At 35.2% G+C, this 22,591-nt stretch overlaps 1 protein-coding gene across 3 annotated transcripts; it reads left to right on the top strand.

Moving 5' to 3' along the window:
• Positions 1–664: 664 nt before the first annotated feature.
• Positions 665–11,732, top strand: LOC110803610 (uncharacterized). Of its 3 annotated transcripts, none has more exons than XM_056833222.1 (5): positions 667–1,010; positions 1,380–1,467; positions 2,606–2,781; positions 3,068–3,193; positions 11,537–11,732. In XM_056833222.1, the coding sequence occupies exons 1-4, from the start codon at positions 891–893 to the stop codon at positions 3,143–3,145; spliced, it is 462 nt and encodes a 153-aa protein (XP_056689200.1). In that variant the 5' UTR covers positions 667–890; the 3' UTR covers positions 3,146–3,193; positions 11,537–11,732. The 3 variants fall into 3 exon arrangements, with proteins under 3 accessions (XP_056689201.1, XP_056689200.1, XP_021864826.1); XM_022009134.2 differs by lacking the exon at positions 11,537–11,732 and adding an exon at positions 3,310–3,457 and having other exon boundaries at positions 668–1,010; XM_056833223.1 differs by lacking the exon at positions 11,537–11,732 and having other exon boundaries at positions 665–1,010; positions 3,053–3,191.
• The last annotated feature ends 10,859 nt before the right edge of the window (positions 11,733–22,591 follow it).

Raw genomic sequence — 22,591 nt, 5'->3', positions numbered from 1 at the left:
GTCAAACACCTTGGCCCAGTTGGCAGAATTACTCTGTATACGTTACCTGATATTTGGCTGTCACTCGCTTATTAAGCTAAGTTTGGTCTGATGGTAAAGATTTTACAAGTTTATTTTCTAATAAGGGCACATCAGAGGTGATACGAAGTAAGAGGGATATGTAGTACTATTGTATTATAGAATAGAGATAATATGTAATTTTGCACGCATCACATGCATATAAGACTAGTCTCTCATAACCAAACACCCCCATAACTTTTGAAAATTGTTAGATGCACCCGGGTGCACCGTTCACCAAATGGTATTTCTATATCTATGGGTGATCCCCTCACGCATCACATGCATGAGTGACTCCACAAGCTTATAAGGTGGTATTTCCTCTCCTCTTTGTTACATGTGGTGAATAGGAGTTTCAACACATGCCATAACAAGAAAAGTATGTAATATGAGTATAATTTTATGTCGATCAAATGACAAATAAATTTAAGTCCGTGGTAAGTTACTGCTGTGTTACTAGTAACCTTTAGATGAAATGGAAGGGCAATGGGCCACAACAATAAGTCAATAACAATACCCACCCATAATGGGCCCCATCTAATCCTGCATCTCCATTTTGTTCAAACCCAGAGTCCATATAAATTGGCGGTGCGCCACGATTACAATTACAATTCAATTTCAGTCTCCCTCGCTCACTCATCCTTTAACTTGATTATTAACACACTTTCACGTGTATTGTCTCTTTCTCTTTCTCTTTCTCTTTCCTCCCTTGCCTATTTTCGTCTTCGATTTTGCTTCAAGTTTTCCGACTTTATTTTTTCTTTTTTACAATATTTATTTATATCGTATTTCTTTAATTAAACTCAAAAATCCCAAAAACAAAATTAAAAAAAATGGAGAATAATAAGAAGCCACAAATAAGTTCATCTTCATCTCTTACTTCTCAGCTTTTTGGGTCTCAAGAATCATCATCATCTAATGATGTTCTTGCCTCCATCTTCCCACCTTCAAAGGTATATTACCTAATTAATTAGCTTACCCCCCGTCCTTCCTCTGTTTATAATACTTAACTTAAATTTCATTTAAATTGTTGCATTCAATGTTTTTTTATTATTTACTTTGTTGTTCTATTTCTAAATTACTTATTAAAGTTAACATCTTTGGCTTAAATACCCCTTTTTATACTCCGTATGTCATAAATATGAAAATGATCAATATTCATTTAAAATGTTTTGGACAATCTAGTTAAACTTTAACCTTCACAACCATATTGATTAGTTTAAGTAATCCGTAATCTAATAAGAACTTGCTAGACTGTCTTTTAATTATAAGAGTTTATAATTACTTAATTAAATAATGTGTTTTGGGGTCATAATTTACAGGGGACGGGAAGGAATTCTGCCTATTCCGAGACCAGAGGATCATGGCAGAAGGACCCATCTGGAAATCAGACATGGAATATTAAACAAGGTATTCCTATTTCCAAATATAAAACTATGTCATCAATATTATTAATTATCATATAATTATTTTATTTTGGCAATTTTACAATTATCCAAGAAAGCTGTACGAATATCCTACAAGTTGCACGTAGATTGCCACTAACATAAGAAAGTTTTGTCACCTTTGGAGATACATTTCTAAAGTTTTAGTACTACTTCATCAAACTAGTTGCTATAACTAGTCAAAATATTCCTTATTTTACCCATAACAAGATAATGTCTTTCATGCATCTGTCTCTTGTTTTTTATATTCTTCAAACTTTTATACCAGTGGAGTAGGTGAAAATATTCATCAATAAATTCATACTACCTCCGTTTCTAAAAGTTCTTTACGCTTTGGAAAATATATCCAAAATATAAATACTTTGACCGTAAATTCTCACTATTATATACATAAAAAAGTTACATGTAAGATCTTGTTAGATTGGTCTCGGTATGTATTTTCAGAATATTAAATTTTTAATATTTTTCCACATACGAAATTGGATATATTAATAGTTAAATATTTCATTGGAGTTCGTGCAAATAGTAACTGTAAAGATCTTTTTGAAACGGGGTAGTATGTTATATACATGTATATTGGGGGTTGGAGTGTTTGTGGAGGTTGTTTTTTCGGATATCAGATATGTGTGGCAACACACATATCAGCTAAAAGATAAATAACTAAAAGACAAAATAGGAAGTATCATTCATGTAAAAAAAGTACCATTCATGTAAAAAATGTACCATTATGTTAAAAAAAAATTCCATTTTTGTTTTAAAAAGTACCAATTAATTTCTTTTTTGTCCTTTTTTCTATTTTGTTTTTTTGCTATGATATGTATTTGTAAGCACATATCTGATATCCGAAAATACTTCATCGTGCGTAAATATGTTACGTACCTAGATATTTCAAAGACGGTAATAAAGTAGACATGTGTAGGTCATATGTTCTCTTATTTACAATTGTACGGAGTAACTTGTAATTCCACCGTGGCTTCATTCGCACCAAACGAAATGAAAGATATTACTCCGTATAAGTGTTACCATTTGATAGAGTTTCTAAATTTAAAAGGAGGATTAGTTATATTTTGTACTAAAGCTATGTTGTGAATTGATTCCTGTAGATAACACGTATAAACAAGGCGATGCAGCTTATGGTAGCTCGGGTAATAAAGAAAGAGGTACGGTTTACCAACAAGAGGGAGGAGAACCATGTTATATGAGCTCCTCTGTTTACTATGGTGGGCGAGAAGTGTACGCGAAATCATCTGCTACTCAGACTTCCACTTCATACCCTACAGTAAGTTCCCACGCTAAAGAATATATCCCTTTTGTAATAACGACTACTTTGGAATAATATCATAGGCTGATCTAGGATTTTAAAAATAGGAGGATAAAATTCTATACGTATCTACTCTATATAATAATCAATAATGTTATGTGTATTATTAGTTTCGTAAAAGTTTATTATAATTAAAGAAGTTGTATATGGATTTGTTAAAAGATTAGTCGTATAACATATATTAATTATGATGTTTTTTTGTTATAACCCTTTTAATTAATGGGTTTAGTTGTTAATGTATTAGTTCAAGAAAGATGGTGGAGAGGATGATCCAAGTGGTGTTTCAAGGGGAAATTGGTGGCAAGGATCACTTTATTACTAGGAGTTTTCTGCTGCCCAATTAGTATTTGTGAATATTTTGGGTTTTAAGGTATACTACTGTTCTTGACCTCATTATGCTATTATGAAGTATATATCAAGATCTCTGTATTATTTTAGACCTCTTCCTAACCCTATTGATCTCGATCTCGATTTCTCACTTTGCAGGACAAGCACTTGTCCGTTTATTATCAAATCAAGCAATTAAGTAGAGAATAAACAAATTTGCAATTAAGTGGCAAAAGGCCTTCTTATATACGAATTTGTATCACCTTACATATATTCTATAGTGATCAATGTATGACCTCTTTTGATACGTACCATGTTAGATTTTCCTGTCACGTAAAATATTTCTATTCTCGAATTCCAGCAGCTAGCTACAACCCATAAGGATTAAGGAGGCATCCTTGATCGAATGCTTGAAATTGGAGGGTCAGCTTTCAATTTTAACAAGTATCAAAGGAACATTAATGAAGCCAAAAAAGTTCATACGATTCCATAAAACATCGATCAAGAGAGACAGATACCAAAACCCAAGAGGACAAGGACGAATTAATGAATTATCAATCCTCAATAAGGTGGTGAGAAAATAAGAGAAGCGTAGCTTGTACCTAAAAAAACAACCAAAATTTTATAAGTAGTAATTAACTTTTTGACCATGAATATGAATATAGCCCGACCAGAATATGACCTGAATCAAATTGAAAACTAACCAAATAACTCTATCACTTGAATGTGACTATATTTAATTTTGATCCAAACACATGTTATTTGCTACACGCTCACATTTATCTATAAACTCAATCTTACAACAACAATTAATATATACTTCATCCGTCCCTAAAAGATTGACCAATAGTCAAAATCCACTTTATTAAGAATTGGTTGTAAATCATGTACATGGGTTGGCAAAGTGTGTCCATAAGAAGAAAGAAAACAAGTGGAAAAGTTACCATTTAAAGTATGGGGCAAACTTAAAGAGACATCTAAGAAAGGGTAATCTTTTTGGAATGGAGGTAGTAGTTGATGAGTTGGTGGTACATTAACACTATTATCTTGATCTATGAACCACCATTACATGCGATGATGGCCATGGCCTACTAATTGTTCGATGACTCACATCGCCACCAATTATTTTAATGGCTTATTGAGGGCTGATGCAATTAGACTTGAGAACAGAAACCAGGCAAATGAGTAGACATGATAAATAATAAAAGATCGAGTGCTAACCATTAAGAATTTAAGATGATGGACGTGCTGTTTATGTTGACGAGGGCATAAAGTCGGATCGCTAGGATCGGATCCGAATTAACAATGCCTTGTTAAAGATAATATTCCTTGAGATTGCTTACTTAGTCAACGTTGTTAATAATACTTATCTTTTGGTTTGTTACACAGTTACATGTAGATACTTATCATTCTATTTGTATTTATCAATAGCTTTTATTATTTACCTGTGTTTATCTTCTAGGTTGTTACATATCTTGTAAGCCTATTTAAAGGCATAAAGTTGTCAATAGAAAATCATCCAAAAGTATTCCTAATCTTATATGGTATCGGAGCAACCGATCTGAAATTTTCCCCTTCTCCCTTCTGTTCTTCAGTATGTCTCTTGAAAACCAATCTCTCATCCCAAACTCTAATGACCCAACCCAGCCCTTTACGGTGGTCCACCTTCACAATGCCATCAAACTCACTCCTATGCCATCAAACTCACTCCTACCAATTACATTGCCTGGAAAACTCAACTTCAAGCCACACTGCTGGGCTACGACTTATACAAGTTCGTAGACGGAACCTTTCCTTCAGCACCTGCTTCCCTCACCACTGCTGAAGGAACCTCCGTCACTAACCCAGCCGTCATGCCTTGGTTCCGTCAGGACCGTCTTGTTTTTGGAGCACTCGTTGGCACCCTATCTCAAGAGCTTATACCTCTTGTCTCTCAATCAGGTACAGTCCAAGAAGCTTGGGAAATTCTAGCATCTACCTATGCGAATCCTTCACGTGGCCACTTCAAGCAGATAAAGGATAACCTTGCTAAAATTACCAAGGCTCATCGCAGCATCTCAGAGTATATGCAGTCCATCAAGCAGTGTACTGACAGGCTTGCCTCGATGGGAAAGCCTATGGACCCCGAAGACATTGTTGACAAGGTACTCTCTGGTCTTGACTATGATACTTACAAACCTGTAATTGATGCAGTTAATGGTCGAGATTCTCCCATCTCCTTTGAAGAACTCCATGAGAAACTCATCAACAGAGAGCTTATGGCAGCCTCAGTTCCTGCTGCACCCTTTCCTGCTACTGTGCTTGCTGCACAATACACCGTCAACACCAATGTCAATCCTCAGAGGCATTATATGCCTGCTCCAGGTCTGCTTCCTACTCCAGGAAACACCAGCAGTACCAACTCTTCTCGTCAACCCCGACCCTATCTTGGTAAATGTCAGTGGTGTCGCAACCCGGGTCATGCACTTGATCAATGCTCTACCTTCAAGGGCTTGTTTCCTGCTATTGCGGTGCCAACTGTAACTCAAGCACTGGCTGTCCAGAAGGGTTATCAACCCCCTCATGCACACCTTGCTATTGCCCCTGCTTCAGGTTCTGATTCTTGGCTCTTGGAAAGTGGTGCCTCACACCATGTCACTAATGACTTAGCCAACTTATCTCTTCATGCACCGTACGATGGCACTGAAGAAATCATGATTGGAGATGGCTCTTCCCTTCCTATACATAACACTAGTTCTTTCTCCATCCCTACATCTTCCTCTTCTTCCTTTCATTTTTCTAATGTTCTCCATGTCCCTTCTATTTCTAGAAATATATTGTCCATCAGTAAGTTTTGCCAAGATAATAATGTTGGAATTGAATTCTTACCCTCTTTTTTTCGTGTCAAGGGTCTTTCAACGGGCACAGTCCTTCTCCAAGGTCCAACTAGAGCCGGTGTCTATGAGTGGACTCCCCTTCCTCCTCGAGTCTATGCGTCTCTCAAAAACCCTAAGCATGAGTGGCACCATCGTCTAGGGCATCCAGCATCTTCCATTCTTCGAGTTTTTAATTCTAGTTTCAATTTATCTATTTCAGATTTATCTATTTCGCATTGTAATTCTTGCAATATGAATAAGAGCCACAAGTTACCTTTTCATTCATCTACTCTTAGCTCTACTGCCCCTCTTGATCTTATTTTTACTGATGTTTGGACATCGCCTTTACATTCGCATGATAATTACAAGTATTACGTAATTTTTGTGGATCACTTCTCCAAATACATATGGTTTTACCCCCCTTAAAAAGAAATCTGACACGTATGATATTTTTTTACGCTTTCGAGCCTTAGTACAAAAACATTTCAAGCGCCCCATTCTTCGTGTCTTTTCTGATAATGGTGGTGAGTATGAAAAACTAACCCCTTATCTCTCCTTGAATGGCATATCTCATCTTACCTCGCCCCCGCATACACCTGAGCACAATGGTTATGCTGAACGCAGACATCGCCACATTGTTGAAACGGGTCTCACCCTCCTTTCTCATGCTAAGCTTCCACTCAACTTCTGGCCTCATGCCTTTGCCACTGCCACCTACTTAATTAATCGTCTTCCCACTGCCTCCCTTCAAAATAAATCTCCCTTTCTTAAACTTTGATACTCCCCCTAATTATCATAAGTTGAGAAATTTTGGATGTTTATGCTATCCATGGCTTCGGCCCTATTCAACTCATAAGCTTGACACTCGTTCTTTACCATGTATTTTTATTGGGTATTCCTCAACTCAGAGTGCTTATTATTGTTTCCATCCCCCCACTAAGCGTCTCTACACATCCAGGCATGTTAAATTTGTGGAAAATATTTACCCATATCCTGACTTATGCTCAAATTACACTCCTACTCAAGCTGCCTCTATTGATGAATGGTGCACAATTCCTATTCCCGTTTTTCGGAAAGCTACTGTCCCCACTGATATCCCCACTGGTGTTCCACCTCCCACTGCTTCCGCGCCTATTACTACTCCAACAGCTCCTCCCCCGCCTCCTCCTCGGACGGTAGTCACAAGGCTCCAAAATAACATTGTTAAACCAAATCCCAAATATGCTCATCATACTATTATTTCTTCCCCTCCTACTGAGCCATCTAACATCACTCAAGCGTTAAAGGATCCTCAATGGCGAGCTGCCATGACTGAGGAATTCAATGCACTTACTAGAAATCAAACTTGGGAGCTTGTTCCTCCAAATGCTACTCAAAATCTGGTAGGTTGTAAATGGGTTTATCGCATCAAGTACAAGCCTGATGGTCCTATTGAGAGATTCAAAGCACGTCTTGTGGCCAAAGGATTTCATCAAAGGCCTGGAATTGACTATTCAGAGACGTTCAGCCCTGTTATTAAGCCTACAACAGTTCGTCTCATGCTTTCTCTTGCTGTGACAAATGGTTGGTCTCTTCGCCAACTTGACATTAATAATGCGCTCCTCCAAGGCTCATTGAAGGAGGATGTATATATGTCCCAACCACCTGGTTTTCTTGACAAAGATAATCCGTCACATGTGTGCAAACTTCACAAGGCAATTTACGGACTCAAACAAGCTCCGAGAGCTTGGTACTAAGAATTCCGACATTTTCTTTTATCCTACGGTTTCAGCAACTCTGTAGCTGATCCATCTCTATTTATGTATCGTCAAAATGGCTCTAACATTTACCTTCTTGTTTATGTTGACGATATTATAATTACAGGACCCTCTACTACAGCTCTCCAAGAATTTATCACTCACTTGGCAGCAAGGTTCTCACTAAAAGACCTTGGGGCTCTCTCTTACTTCCTTGGTGTTGAAGTTCTACCTCACACCAAAGGCTTATTTCTGAGTCAAAAGAAATATATCGAAGATCTTCTTGCACGAGCTAACATGACTGAGGCTAAACCGGTTTCTACTCCAATGGTAGCACACCCACCACTAAACCTTACTGATGGTACCCCCCTGGCAGTACCAACTGACTATAGGGCTCTTGTTGGGAGCCTACAATATCTGTTGTTAACTCGACTTGATGTTGCCTATGCTGTCAATCGTCTCTCGCAGTTTATGCATAAGCCAACAGACCTGCATTGGGCCGCCCTCAAACGTCTGCTTCGCTACTTAAAAGGCACCTCTGCTCATGGCATCACAATTCATCGAAACTCTCCTTTGCGCCTTCATGCATACTCTGATGCAGATTGGGCTGGGGACCGTGACACTTACATATCAACTACAGGTTACATCGTATATCTTGGTCGCAATCCCTTGTCTTGGAGCTCCAAGAAACAACAAGGTCTAGCTCGTTCTTCGACTGAGGCTGAGTTTCGGGCTGTAGCTTCCACCACTGCTGAAATTCTTTGGCTACAATCACTACTTTCGGAACTTGAAATCAAGCTAGAATTTATCCCGAGCATCTATTGTGACAACTTGAGTGCAACACATTACTCAGCAAATCCTGTATTTCACTCTAGAATGAAGCACCTGGCACTGGCATTCCATTTTGTGCGAGAAAAGGTTCAGTTGGGTGCACTCCGTGTTCAACATATCCCTGGTTCAGACCAGCTAGCAGATGCTTTAACTAAACCCCTTGCTAAGACAAGATTTCAAGACTTATATTCCAAGATTGGACTTGCTGACCGACACTCCATCTTGCGGGGAAGTGTTAAAGATAATATTCCTTGAGATTGCTTACTTAGTCAACGTTGTTAATAATACTTATCTTTTGGTTTGTTACACAGTTACATGTAGATACTTATCATTCTATTTGTATTTATCAATAGCTTTTATTATTTACCTGTGTTTATCTTCTAGGTTGTTACATATCTTGTAAGCCTATTTAAAGGCATAAAGCTGTCAATAGAAAATCATCCAAAAGTATTCCTAATCTTATATGCCTAAGAAGAGGGAAAAGGTGAACAAACTGATATGGCTTGCAACAATACCTTTTTTTGGCTTTCAAGGGAGTACATAACAGCGTAAGTGATCGAACTTGTTTAAAAAGTGTAAAAATAATAGCAATGGCGCCGTTGCCGGGGATCGGACCCGGGTCATCCGCGTGTCAGGCGGAAATACTTACCACTATACTAAAATGACTTGCTTGTGGAAAGATTTTAATGTATACTATTTGTTGTTATAAGATTACATTAGTGATAATAGTAATTTATAATTACTTACAAAAGATCTTGCGCGCACAAGGTGTACAATAAATTTATTGTACACCAAGATAAATTTTACTCATTTTTTAGTAACTTTAACCTAGTTTTGATTAACTTTTATATTAGTAAAAAAAGTTGATAGATAAATATTTTAAAGGGTTAAATGAACAATTTTATATATTATTAGTGATTTTGAAGAAATAAATTTTATTAAAATGAAAAAAAAAATCACTAAAAAGTAGATAACTTTTACTCTGGTGTACAATATTTATTGTACAACCCTTGTAAATAAGAATTTGTGAATTACTTAAAGTAAGATTAGGGTTTTGAACAACTTTTTTAATAATGTAGTAACGCAAATATAAATCAAGAAAGTAGGTCATAAATTTATATTTCCTTTTTTTTTTATAATTGCATCGTAGATATTTCATCCTTCACAATGTAAAACTTAAGTCATTAATATCTCTACATTAATTAAAATTATAAAAAGTTAACATTTTGAAAATATAAACCGAGATAAATTTAATAAGATCACACATGACTAATGATATAAACTATAAATGGTGCAATTATATGAATAAAAAAATGGAGGAAATACAAATTTTAATGGCTCATATTATAGGGTTGATATAATAGTGCCTATATGTAGTACAATCTCTTACATACATATACTTAGATATAGTTAATAGAAAATTAAAGTTACTCTAGTATTACCTCCGTTTTAAAATGATTTTAACGGTTATTTGCACAAATACTAAGATAAAATAGGAAAAATGTGTAAAAATGTGGTTGGATATAATAAAATATGGATAAAGTATGGTAGATTGGTTAAAAGGTGAGTGTGTGTATATAAAATGAATAAAAATTAAGAGAAAATGAGTGGAAAGTTGTAAATGTTGTGGGGTAAAGAGATAAGATAGTAAATTTTATTGTCAAAAACTAGAATAAAGCAAAGTGTAAAGAACATTATGAAATAGACTAAAACGGAAAGTATAAAGATCATTTTGAAACGGAGGTAATAATTGAAGGCCTTCTTCCATAGTTCCACCTAGGTAAGGTACCGTTCTCTTCACCTGAATTTCACTTATATTATTTTATTTTATCTTATTTGGTCTTAACTTATCTTATCTCATATTATCTTATCTTATTACCCTTTATCTTCCTCCGTTGTCTTTTACTTGCAACGTTGGTCACTTTTACGCATGTCAATGCACAACTTCGATCATTAATATATTTATTTCTATTTAAGCCAAAATTATAAAAAATTTATACTTTGAAAGTACACTTTGAGATGAATCCAACAAGATCTACGTGACTATGTTTTAACTTACATATAAATCACCAACAATAGTCAGACTAGAATATGTAAATAGTGAAAAAGTCCAAACGTTGCGAGTATTAAAAAACAGAAGAAGTAAAATCTTATCTTATCTTATTGGCCCTATGGGAAGTTATAAAAATATGTATAAACACTATTATAAGCCTGGTCCACGCCAACTTAACGTGAACCAGGGCAATGGAGTAAATTTGGGTAACATGTGTAACCGTCACATGATAGTTATTTCACGATTTTAAATTATAACTATATGAGTATTACAGTAACTATGTGATTTATAGAGTTTCTACGCGATTAGTGCCTAACCCACTTTATAAACGTTTTAAACCCTTTTTTTCAACAATTTCAGATATGCATTCAGTTCTTTTCTCTGTATGCTTTTCTGATTTTTCCCAATTTTCTAAGGTTTGTTCATTTTTGTTCGATTTTCTTCTTAAGTATCTTATAATTATCATATATAATTGGATCTAGTAGAGGAGGAACAAATAGAGGAAGTAGTAGATCTAAAAGGAGGTTCCCCATTACCAAAATTGAATCGAAAAATTTGCGCTCGTCTACAAATCATCGCAAAAAATTTGAGAGATCACATATCGGTTCGTTGTTTTTAAAGTATTTTAAGTCTGTTTTTATTTAAAATTGAAAATGTTTTTTGTTTTGGAGAAATTAACGTTTGTGTTTTGCGAAATATCTCTTTCACTTCGCGAATTCGATCAGTGACTTCACGATTTTAAATGGAATATAACTATATGAGCTATACAGTAACTTTATGATTTAAAGATGTACTATGTGATTTTTAGAGTTTCTATGTGATTTTAACTATAACTATATGATATATATTTTTTTTTTTGAGGGAACTATATGATATATACTGACTATTACTACAATGTTTTTTTTTGGCAGCTATTACAAACAGACAAAGACACCAAACACACCCATTACTCTTGGCCACTGGCCATTTCATGGGATACACCTATGATCTTACTATTACATTCAAGACTCTACACTGCTGACACAAGACTCGACACTATTGCAAAGAGACGCACATAAAAACTTCTTCCTTGGACTATAACGTTGGCTTTCTGTATGTTATAATGATTTAGCGACTATAGTTGACTATAAATTTTATGATTATGTGACTATAATCGAAAAGGTTTGCGCTCTTCTACCATTCGACGCAAAAAATAGGAAAATCATGTCTCGGTTCGTTAAGTTCAAAGTATTTTAAGTTTTATTTATTTAAATTTGAAATACTTACCATGCATGTGTATTATATGTTCTTTATATATTTTTTTTTATTCTATATTATTAGTAATAAGAGTTACTTTATTATGATGACAATACTATATGACTATAAAATTAATCATGTTGCAACTTTGCAAGTGTATGACATCATTAATAGTAGGAGTTACTATATCATGTATGATAGTAACTTTATGTTTTAAATAGTTACTATGTTATTTTTGCATATTTAAATTATAAATTATTAACATAGTTGATATATAATATTTATTATTTTCAGGTAAGCTTTTGATACACAATGTTCTGGTGATACATTGTGTAAATTAATAAAAGATTTTACACCACAACAGAAGGAATTTGTTGAAGAAATTCGTTTTGGTGGATTGATATCTCTTCAATTGGCGAGAAATAATACAAATATAAATCCAGCGATTTATTGTTGCTTGAAAAATGCCATAGAACTCTGTCAATGTAGTACTTTTATTTGCTTTGAATCCAACAACATGGTATGTACTTTCGCTTCTTTGTGATGAAAGTATACCAACAGAAAAAGAAGAATGAATATATAATTACTCTTTTACATATATAATTACTCTTTATGATAACATAGTTTCTCTTTTTGTGTAATAACAGTAATAAATATATACATCACAAAAATTTATTGCACGATTACTAAAGTAATTATATTACATATAAGCACAACTATATCAACTTAAGAGTTACTATATGATATTAGCAGTAACTATGTCACATATATTAACATTACTACAAAAATAGCATAAGAAACCGGGAAAAACAAGGCAAAGAGACCTTACTTTATATGGTGCCTAAGTAGTAGGTCTCTTAGCATAAGAGACCGAAGTTTTGGCCTGGTTTCTTTGATATATCTAAGAAACCGATTTTGACAGAAATCTGGTTTCTTATATCATGTCCTGTGAATTTAAATACAAAGAATAAGAGACCTAATTGAGGAAATGTGCGGTTACTTTTACTGTACTAGGAAACCACTTTATTACAAAGTGAGGTTCCTTTGATTTTTTAAGAGACTGTATTTTAAGCATCTACGATTTCTTTGATGCTCCTCTATTATAAACGTGTGCAATCTAAGAAACCAGATTTATCAAACATCTGGTTTCTTTGACTTTTTTTTGTTTTTTTCCTTACATTTTAAATGGCTGCTACAACCAATAAATTATTGACGGATAATATATTTTCAAATTACATAGTACTTGTTAGATTCCATCCAATATACAAATTGGCTCAATGGTATGGTAATAATCCATCAACTCTATATTATATGCATACAAATTCTCCAAACCTACCAATGTACCAACTTCTTATTCTCCAAAATAATAAATTAAATAAAACTACTGTAATATAATATTCTCCAAACTCCAATCACAAGATAGCTTAAATCTAAAAGAATACTTCAAATGTATTAACTTGCTACAAGATTCACAAAACATTTTGTTAGAAAGTTTCAATATGCACTAGCAACAAAGATCATTCATGATCAATGCAAGAAGATCATTTTCTTCATCAATCTGATCATTGATAACTTGTGTTTGCTTGAAAAAATATGTAACCAAGTATCCCGTGTCTCGTCAATCATCGCTTGAGAATAAGTGGCAGGAACTTGAGGAAAGTACTACATACAAGACATAAAAACGATTAGAACATGTATATGTTAAAAGAAGTTGAAATTTGTAATGGAGTCTAGAACTGTAAAGCCATTAGTAACGACATAAAGCCGAATGGAAGTAAAGCCATTAGTAAAATAGAAGTTGAAATTTGTAATGGTGTCTAGACCTGTTTTTTATTAGGGTAGATTTTTTGTTGTTTGGTGTCTTAGCAATGATAAATTTATTTTCCTTTATTTATTTTTCAAAAAATTAAACATAATTTTTTTTTTACTAAAGCAAGAAAAAGAATAGTACTTTAGGAGAAATAATGTAGAGGAATTTAAAGCACTGCATCAGAGTGTGTACTCAACCTTTTCACATTTGTATCTTAAATTCTTAATCTGATGCAGGATCAAGTTTGAGCATATCAATTGGCAGCAGAAATTTCAGCTTGAATCTGTTCTGCTTGCAAAAATCTATCCTAGAAAACTCATGCAGTGTACTGATTTTGCAAACATGAGATCGCACAGTAAATAAGGCCATGTAGGTCTTTAGAATGACTTAATAATGGGAAAATGGAAGCTCACTACCAATTCCCATAAGCAATCACCTTTCATTTCTCACCCATATCCATTGGACCTTGTCTGAATTATTATATCTATCAAAGTGTTTGGTGTCGTAGACTAATAGGAAAGGCTATCTCGTGTTACTGGTTAGCAAAGGGTGGGGGGGGGGGGGGGTTGGTTGGGAAGGTTGACCGAGACTATCTGGAAACCACCCCCTACTTCTTGGATCAAGTTTAACTATGATGTATCTTTTGTTTCACAAGATAAGGATGCTGAAATTGCAGGCATTGGACAAGATTTTCTGGGATCATGGGTTATAGGATATCAGTATAAATGTAGAGTGAAGACTTCTATCATGGGAGAATTGAAGGCTATCCTTGTTGGTTTGCAAATTCTATGGGAGAAAGAATTGACCAACATTGTTGTGTGTTCGGACTCAAATTTAGTGGAGTATTTTCTAACTGATACAAGTCCTAGAGATGAAACTATATACTTGTGGCAAATTGCAGGGTGCTGATTTCGCAGATGCCGGGTACTAGGGTGGAATATGAAGGAAGAGAGGCAAACAAGGCTGCTGATTGTTTAGCTAAAAAGTGTAGAACATATTCAGATTGTAATTTTAATAGACTTGTGCTTGAGCAAGTCCCTGACTTTGCTATGTCTGTAATTATGGAGGACAAAACTCCCTGACTTCTTTTTGTGTTAATCTAATCGCCTAGCTTGCATAAAAAAAAGGGTAGGGGGAGTGCAATGAACCCACCAACCCACCTGCATTCCATACCTACAACATAACATTAATATTCTCTATAATCAGAAGCATATTGCAAGAATAGAGATGACAAAATATCATATAGGAGTCCTCAAACGAATTTAGGGAAGGTAAATAACAAAGACATACCAATCGTGCTAGATTTTTCAGAACAACCGCATTCACAAAAGTAAAACTATCCCTTAAATGCAACCAGATATGAAACTTAGGTTCTTATAGTCTTAGCCATAGTTGGTGGAAGCTACTTGCTTCATGCATCAAGACACTCTAAAAGTAGGGACTGGAAAAAACATTTCACGCGAAGTAGGAAATAATATGGAGGACAACAACGCAGCTTGCACCTTCAAATTTTGTCATCTAAGTTTCATGATCATCACTTGGAAGCAATGGTAAAAGGACAGAAAAGCGCCTAATATTATCTACGACTCGAACTCTGTTATTAAGCCAATGCGAAATTTCAAGTTTGGAGATATTTAGGAAAATACAATGTCGTGGTTTATCAAGTAATTCAGTTCCCCATCTCTGCTAAATTTTATTTTGAGTAAAGGAAACTCTTATAAAAATTCTCCATGTTCACACCCTAAAGAGATCTATACATAACACCTATCCAGTTCATAGTTATTAGCCGTCAGTGTTAAGTTAGATCGAGCATTCTCACAAAATAGGTAGATATGAATAAGAAAACTGGTAGTAGCAAAACAAGCCTAAAACAATATCTTTATCTGGCAAAAATATGACAGTTACATTTGGAGGAACCACTTTTTGTCTCTTTGATATTGTCTCTTGCATGTAACGACATACATAATATCTAGGATCATTGGTTCCTTGAGCTTGACGAGGACACTATTTTGTAATGAATTTCTATTCAATAATTTAGAAAATATTTTACTGTTTTAAGGAAAATACACCATAGTGTATTAAGAACTAAGTTTAACGTATGAATTGCATACTTGTGGTCGAATCCACGCAATTGCTGGATTTTTTTTCATTTTGATATCTTTTCGACGAACAACGGATCAGTTTAACATTCCCCTAATATGAGCAAGTATTATTTATAATTGGAATAATGGAAGATACATACGCCAAAATGATCCCCTGAACAAATTCTGGAATTTCATTTTCGTGTCCTGTTGGATCAAGCCAAAACGCTATTCCTTTCCACGGACTAATGACAGCTAACATCCAATGTCTTCTATATAAAATGTATTAGTGAAACCAACAACAAATAAAAAAGTATTAAGAAAGTTCATGAAGTGAACATAACTAACCTTTCAATGTACGGAGCAAAAAATATTTGATTTTTATTTTTTCCTCCATTGCACCCAAAAACATTACCCAAATAGTCAGATCGATCTTTCTCTTCTGTCGGGGTTAACGGAGAAAGAAAATTAACATGGCACAAGCTATACATTCCTGATACACTCTCCTTTCTACACCCCTCGCTCAAGTACCTTACACATCAAAGTATATATTTAAGTGTTGGTTCTTAGTTTTAGGACAAGGGACATTTTAGGATTTCAGGAAAAGCAGGATTTATGCACGCATAATTTTCTATATACTAGTCATTATAAGCTCATACTGCATAAACCAAGTACATGAGATGGACCAAATGACATCAACAGAAATAGCAGATACAACAACAACAGAAATGGCATCAACAAGGCAAAAGAAGAACAAACAAATCAGAAGCATTGGAAGCAGACCAGTAGCATCATAAGCAAATCAGAAAAAGAAGCATATCAGAAGAAGAAGCAGATCAGAACCTTGAAGAATGCATGTTCAAAAATTAAGATTAGTTTCAGCTTCATATATCAAGTGGTGGTTTAATGGGATGTAGGCTGTTGTTTTATACTTTGATACGGCCTTTTAGTTTGGAAATTCTTTAAAAAAAATTGCCTCATTTTTCCAGCTCGACACTTCGACCATGTTTCCATCTGGAATTATATGTTTTTATTTTTATTTCTGAACATGATTTTGAATGGACGTGTACTCTGGTTTGGTCAGTAAATAGCATTGCTAACTTGTCAAATTAGCCTTAATCAATTCCTAGCTGCACAGGAAAATATATTTATACCAATAATATGGGTAACTTCATTCTATGTTTGTAGTGATCAAAATGTACGATTTGTATTTCTTTTTTGTTGCATTAACTATTTAGCTTGTTGGTGTTGTCTTGTTTCCTTTGCGGTCTTGTTAATTGATTTTGCGTACTTTGATCCTGGCGAGACTAAGATATTAACCTTATGTGGTTTAATTGCAGCTGTTTGACAGAATACAACGTTACTTGGAACAATTTCCGGATGGTGGGTTTTTCAAAGGAAAAAACATTGTCTATGACCCACGGTAAGCTCTTCTTGGTTTGAACCATCTTCGACATCTATTGTGAAGAGATTTTAGTCACGGCTTTAGGTTTTACTCCTATCAGCTACTTAGTATATACATGACATTATCTTTCTGCACTGTTGTTAAATTATAATTCTTGCCACAAAGTTTTTGTTAAGTGCTCGTCATTATGGCGATGAGACAAAAAACTTCACCTGAAGTAAGCCAGAATTTGCAATCTTGAATACTTTTGTTTAATAGAGGATGAGAAGTTGTCATTATCTGGAGGTTTTTAATATTTGTGAATGTGATAACTTCTCTACTAATCTTGATTTTTTTGGGGTAAGGTTCTATTTAGATGTCGTATAGCATCCTGGAATTGGATGATTTTAGCTTAAGTGGTGTGATAATTGATAGAAATTTGAGAACGCACGCGGAAGTTTTGATGGGCCTGGATAATATAACAAAATTGCATTGATAAAAAATTGTACAACAATATTTGTGAGAGTCCATGTCTCTCACTTATCTCTTTGGTAGAACCCTTGTTTCTACCCCTCACTCATATTTTGTGGGAGCTCTCTTGGCTCACTCTCTCAACTTATGCATACAACTTATTTATAGTTGGTGTATCCTACTTTCTAGATTTTTCTACACTTATCTAATATTACATAATTCCACATCACATGTCCTAAATGCTTCTAGATACACCATCACTTGATTTTTCATTACTCATGTAGATTTTTCTAGAGTAACCTCTAACACTCCCCCTTAATCTAGAAAAATCTTGTACTTTAAAATATTTCATCTTTCGAAAATCTCGTTGATGCACTTGTCACCAACCACCAATCGTCATAAACACTTGAGTTCTAATAATGTTGGCACCCGTCTTAGCAACCTCCATCTTCTTGATCTTCAAATATCTTTATGCTCTTCTTGTTGGTATCCATGTTACCAACTATCCCACTGATGCACATGTCACCAGTCATATCTTGAAATTTTTTCTCAAATTTTATTTTGTTATTGGTGCTCATGTCACCAACCATCCCGCTAATGCTCTTTTCATTAGCAAACTTCAAAATTTTCTTCAAAATATTTTCTTCTACATTTTCTTCATTGCCATTTGTTTCTCCAAATTTTTCTTTTGTTGTGGTGCTCATGTGACCACCCATCACTGCTAATGCTCGTGTCATTAGCAAACTCTAAAATTCTCTTTGTGAGTACTTTTTTCTTTCCTTTTTTTTTTGTCACAAACATACTCTGCTAATGCCCGTGTCATTAGCTTCCTTCAAATAATTTCTTCTTCAAAACATGTTTTCTTCTACAGCTTTTTCCATCATTTCTCATTTTTATCATCAACTTTATTTTTCTCCATTTTGCTCCATAAATTTCTTCTTCTAGTTTAATTTTCCCATATTTGTTATTCTTTAAGAAATTTTAGATTTAGAACTTACCTCTTTTCTCTTCCATATTTTCTTCAAATCTTGTAACCCTTCATGTCTTGGGTCTTCGATCTTCAATTTTGTCGTAATCACTTTTCCGGCTCTGGTACCATGATAGAAATTTGAGAACGCACGCGGAAGTTTTGATGGGCCTGAATAATATAACAAAATTGCATTGATAAAAAATTGTACAACAATATTTGTGAGAGTCCATGTCTCTCATTTATCTCTTTGGTAGAACCCTTGTTTCTACCCCTCACTCATATTTTGTGGGAGCTCTCTTGGCTCACTCTCTCAACTTATGAATACAACTTATTTATAGTTGGTGTTGTTAGGTTATGATGCATATGACAATTCATAAATCATGCGGAAAAACCATTTAGCCAGGAATACATATTATTTACACATAATCATATAGCATAGTTTAGATGCATACTCTTTGTTGCGTGCCTTCCCTAGCTGCGCCCGAACCGAACAAGAACAAGTCTTTAGGACTCCAAGTGTCGTCCCTCCGTAGATAGTCCACAGCACGTCCGGATCCGCCTTAAGATTGACCAACTAGAATCGCCCTTAAGGTACTAAAGATTTTCGGCACTTATAGTCAAGAAATGTGTCTGAATTTTCTCTCAAAAACTCACTTTGAATACTTGAATAATCTATGAAAGTATGTGACCCTAGGCACTTATTTATAGAGTTATGGAAAGGGTTTTGGAATCCTATTAGGATACTAACTTATTTAATTATAACCCTACTAGGACTCTAATTAAATAATCATTATCTAATAGTTTTAGGATTTAATCACACTTCGAATCCTGATTGCTTCAGGATTCCCGCACAAGCATTGCACGAGCACCGTACACCCGTGCAAGCCTTGCGGCCCACGCTAGGCGCACAGCGCTCGTCCCACTGCTATGCTCCCGTGCGCGCGCCCAAGGCCTTGGCTGGGCCTGGCCTTGCGCTGGGCCTGGTCGAGGCTTGGCGTGCGCTGGTGCGCGTTGGCTCGCTGGGCGACGGCCTGGCTTCGTGCTGGGCCTTCGTCTAGCGGGCCTCGTCCGATGCTAATTCGTACGATACGCTTCCGATTAAATTCCCGATTCCGGAATTCATTTCCGAACAATATTTAATATTTCCGATTCCGGAATCAATTTCCGTTTCGAACAAATATTTAATATTTCCGTTTCCGGAATTATTTTCCGATTCCGATAATATTTCCGATTCTGACAATATTTCCGTTTCCGGCAATATTTCCGATTCTGGCAATATTTCCATTTCCGATAATATTTTCCGATACGTACCATGTTTCCGTTTCCGGCAACATCTACGACTTGGATAATATTTATATTTCCGATACGATCCATATTTCCGTTTCCGGCAATATCATCGTTTCCGGAGTATTCATTTCTTGCCTGTGACGATCTCAGCTCCCACTGAAACCAAGATCCGTCGATTCCGAATATCCATAGATGGAGTATTTAATGCCATTAAATACTTGATCCATTTACGTACTATTTGTGTGACCCTACGGGTTCAGTCAAGAGTAAGCTGTGGATTAATATCATTAATTCCACTTGAACTGAAGCGGCCTCTAGCTAGGCATTCAGCTCACTTGATCTCACTGAATTATTAACTTGTTAATTAATACTGAACCGCATTTATTAGACTTAACATAGAATGCATACTTGGACCAAGGGCATTATTTCCTTCAGGTGTATCCTACTTTCTAGATTTTTCTACCCTTATCTAATATTACATAATTCCACATCACATGTCCTAAATGTTTCTAGATACACCATCACTTGATTTTTCATTACTCATGTAGATTTTTCTAGAGTAACCTCTAACAATAATAAGTCTATCCCGCATTATTGAAAGTTCTTGAGTGAAAGGTTTCCCGAGAAACCTATGTAGAGAAGTGCAGATTATGAGACAAAAAAATCAAACCCACACAGAGTTAGTGATGGGATGAGTAACTTTTTCTTATGACAGGTTTACGATTGACTGAAACAAAGTACATGAGATGGACCAAATGTCAGCAACATAAATAGCAGATACAACAACAACAACAAAAACAACAGAAATGGCAGAACAAACAGATTAGAAGGTGCTGCATATGGTCAATGCTATAGAATCATGAAAGGGATTACTACTAGGCACATACATACCTCATGAAAATTGACATGTGAGATGCTCTGACATCTCTTTGGAAGCACCAATAAAAAATATCTTCATAATCTAACGTAGATTCTATCTCGTTGCAAAGCACAGAAAATGGTATTGGTAATGTGATGGTCTCATTCCTCTTTCTCATTCCCATAGCTTCATTCTTGAAAACTTCTAATAGACCAGAGGTCACCTTGGCCCTACCTCATCAGTGATCTTATACTTTTTTGTGGATGTTGCTTGTGATGATGATGGCAATAGCGAGAAGGGTTGCTTTCTTTTTCTTTTAGTTGCTTAAAAAATAAATAACATAAATTATTAGTGGAATGCACATAGAACATAAGATAAATTATTAGTGGAATGCACATAGAAAATAATATAAATTATTAGGAGAACAAGTGCGGATACCTTTTTCGTTGGAACTAACAAACCGGAGTTCACTTTGGCACGATCCTCATCAGTGACCTTATACTTTTTGTGGATGCTTCTTGTGATGATGATGGCAATTGTGAGAAAGGGGTGGTCTTTTTTTTCTTTTAATTTCTTTAAAAAAGATATAAAAACTATAAGTGGAATCCATATAGAAACTTATAAACACTTTATTAGGAGAATAAGTGAGGATACCTTCTTCTTTGGAAAAATTAACTGAGTCGGCCATAGAATAAAACTATCCTTTGCTTGACAAACGAAAGTGGATTGTTCATTAGGACACGATAGTAGTGAAATAGACACAATATCTTCCTTTACAGAGACTGGGTGATTACTAGGGGACACATCAAAAAAAATATTCTTAACCGCTAATGTTTCCTCTGGTATGTACACTTGTCCCATTGCAACAATCTGGATTACTATGTGTTCCTCAATCACCAAACAATAGTCATGCATACCCTTGTCGTATTAAATACATAAGAAACGCAGTTAGTGTTAACATCAATAGAGTAGAACTCAATAAGTTTAGTTAACGCCATCGGCCTAATGTTTTGAAGATTCTGAATCCCTAGGTTTTTTTGTTTTACATACTACATTCACTAATAACTATTGTAAAAATATGGCTTGGTAGGTCGAGCAACGGAGAGCATTCAACTGCTATGAAATCAGCTACATCCATTACATTATAGGTTTATATATTTCAATTTGTAAATTATTGACAATGTACTAAGTTCAAATTAGCAAAGTAAAGTCTATAGTCCCCTCAAAAAAGAAGAAAAGTAAAGTCTATAGTGATCCAAATTCCGGCTTGTGAAGTACTCCGTTTGATAAACACCCGTCTGGTGAATTACATGTTCTGTTGGTCATACGAATTCAATTTATAATCGATCATTTGTACTAAAAACAACATAACTATGGCCTATCAAATTTTTACTTACCATTCTTATTTTGGTGTTTATGTGTGAAGAATCTGTAAATTTTTGTTGTTTCCTCCTGGTTTATGTACTTGTGTTGGGCAGGAATTGGCCGAGTGGAATGCCTAGTATAAGCTAAAGTTTAGGTTTGTCTTTCTTATTTGTGCATCAGGGAGGAGTACTGTAGAAATTTTGGTTGAATTGAAGGTGAATTTCCTTTTAAAACTTTTGTAAAGGAAAGCTTATGTAATTTAAAATATCACTATAAATCCTGTAGGCCTCATAGCTATGTGTGAGGGGGTCGAAAAAGCACGAGGCTAATGCGTGACTTCGTCCCTCGTGGGTGTGACGATTCTTTTTATTCAATCAAGTGTAATTGGATTTCCTGTGAGTTTACACCCAATTGACTAGTAATATAGGAGTCACCATTCAGTTTTTAACGACAATGAGAAAAACTGACAAAACCCGGTTATCGTGACATAAAGGGAGTGCAAT

Source organism: Spinacia oleracea, chromosome 6 (genome assembly GCF_020520425.1).
Source record: "Spinacia oleracea cultivar Varoflay chromosome 6, BTI_SOV_V1, whole genome shotgun sequence".
NCBI classification, from domain to species: Eukaryota; Viridiplantae; Streptophyta; class Magnoliopsida; order Caryophyllales; family Amaranthaceae; genus Spinacia; species Spinacia oleracea.
The sequence above is the reverse complement of the archived record's forward strand: the minus strand, read 5'-3'. Positions and strand labels throughout refer to the sequence as shown.

Bases quoted from the DNA above. Each gene is read 5' to 3' on its own strand.
- LOC110803610 (XM_056833222.1), top strand. From the start codon at position 891: ATGGAGAATAATAAGAAGCCACAAATAAGTTCATCTTCATCTCTTACT. The intron at 1,468-2,605 runs GTATTCCTATTT...TGATTCCTGTAG, and splicing joins GACATGGAATATTAAACAAG to ATAACACGTATAAACAAGGC. The intron at 2,782-3,067 runs GTAAGTTCCCAC...TTAATGTATTAG, and splicing joins CTTCCACTTCATACCCTACA to TTCAAGAAAGATGGTGGAGA.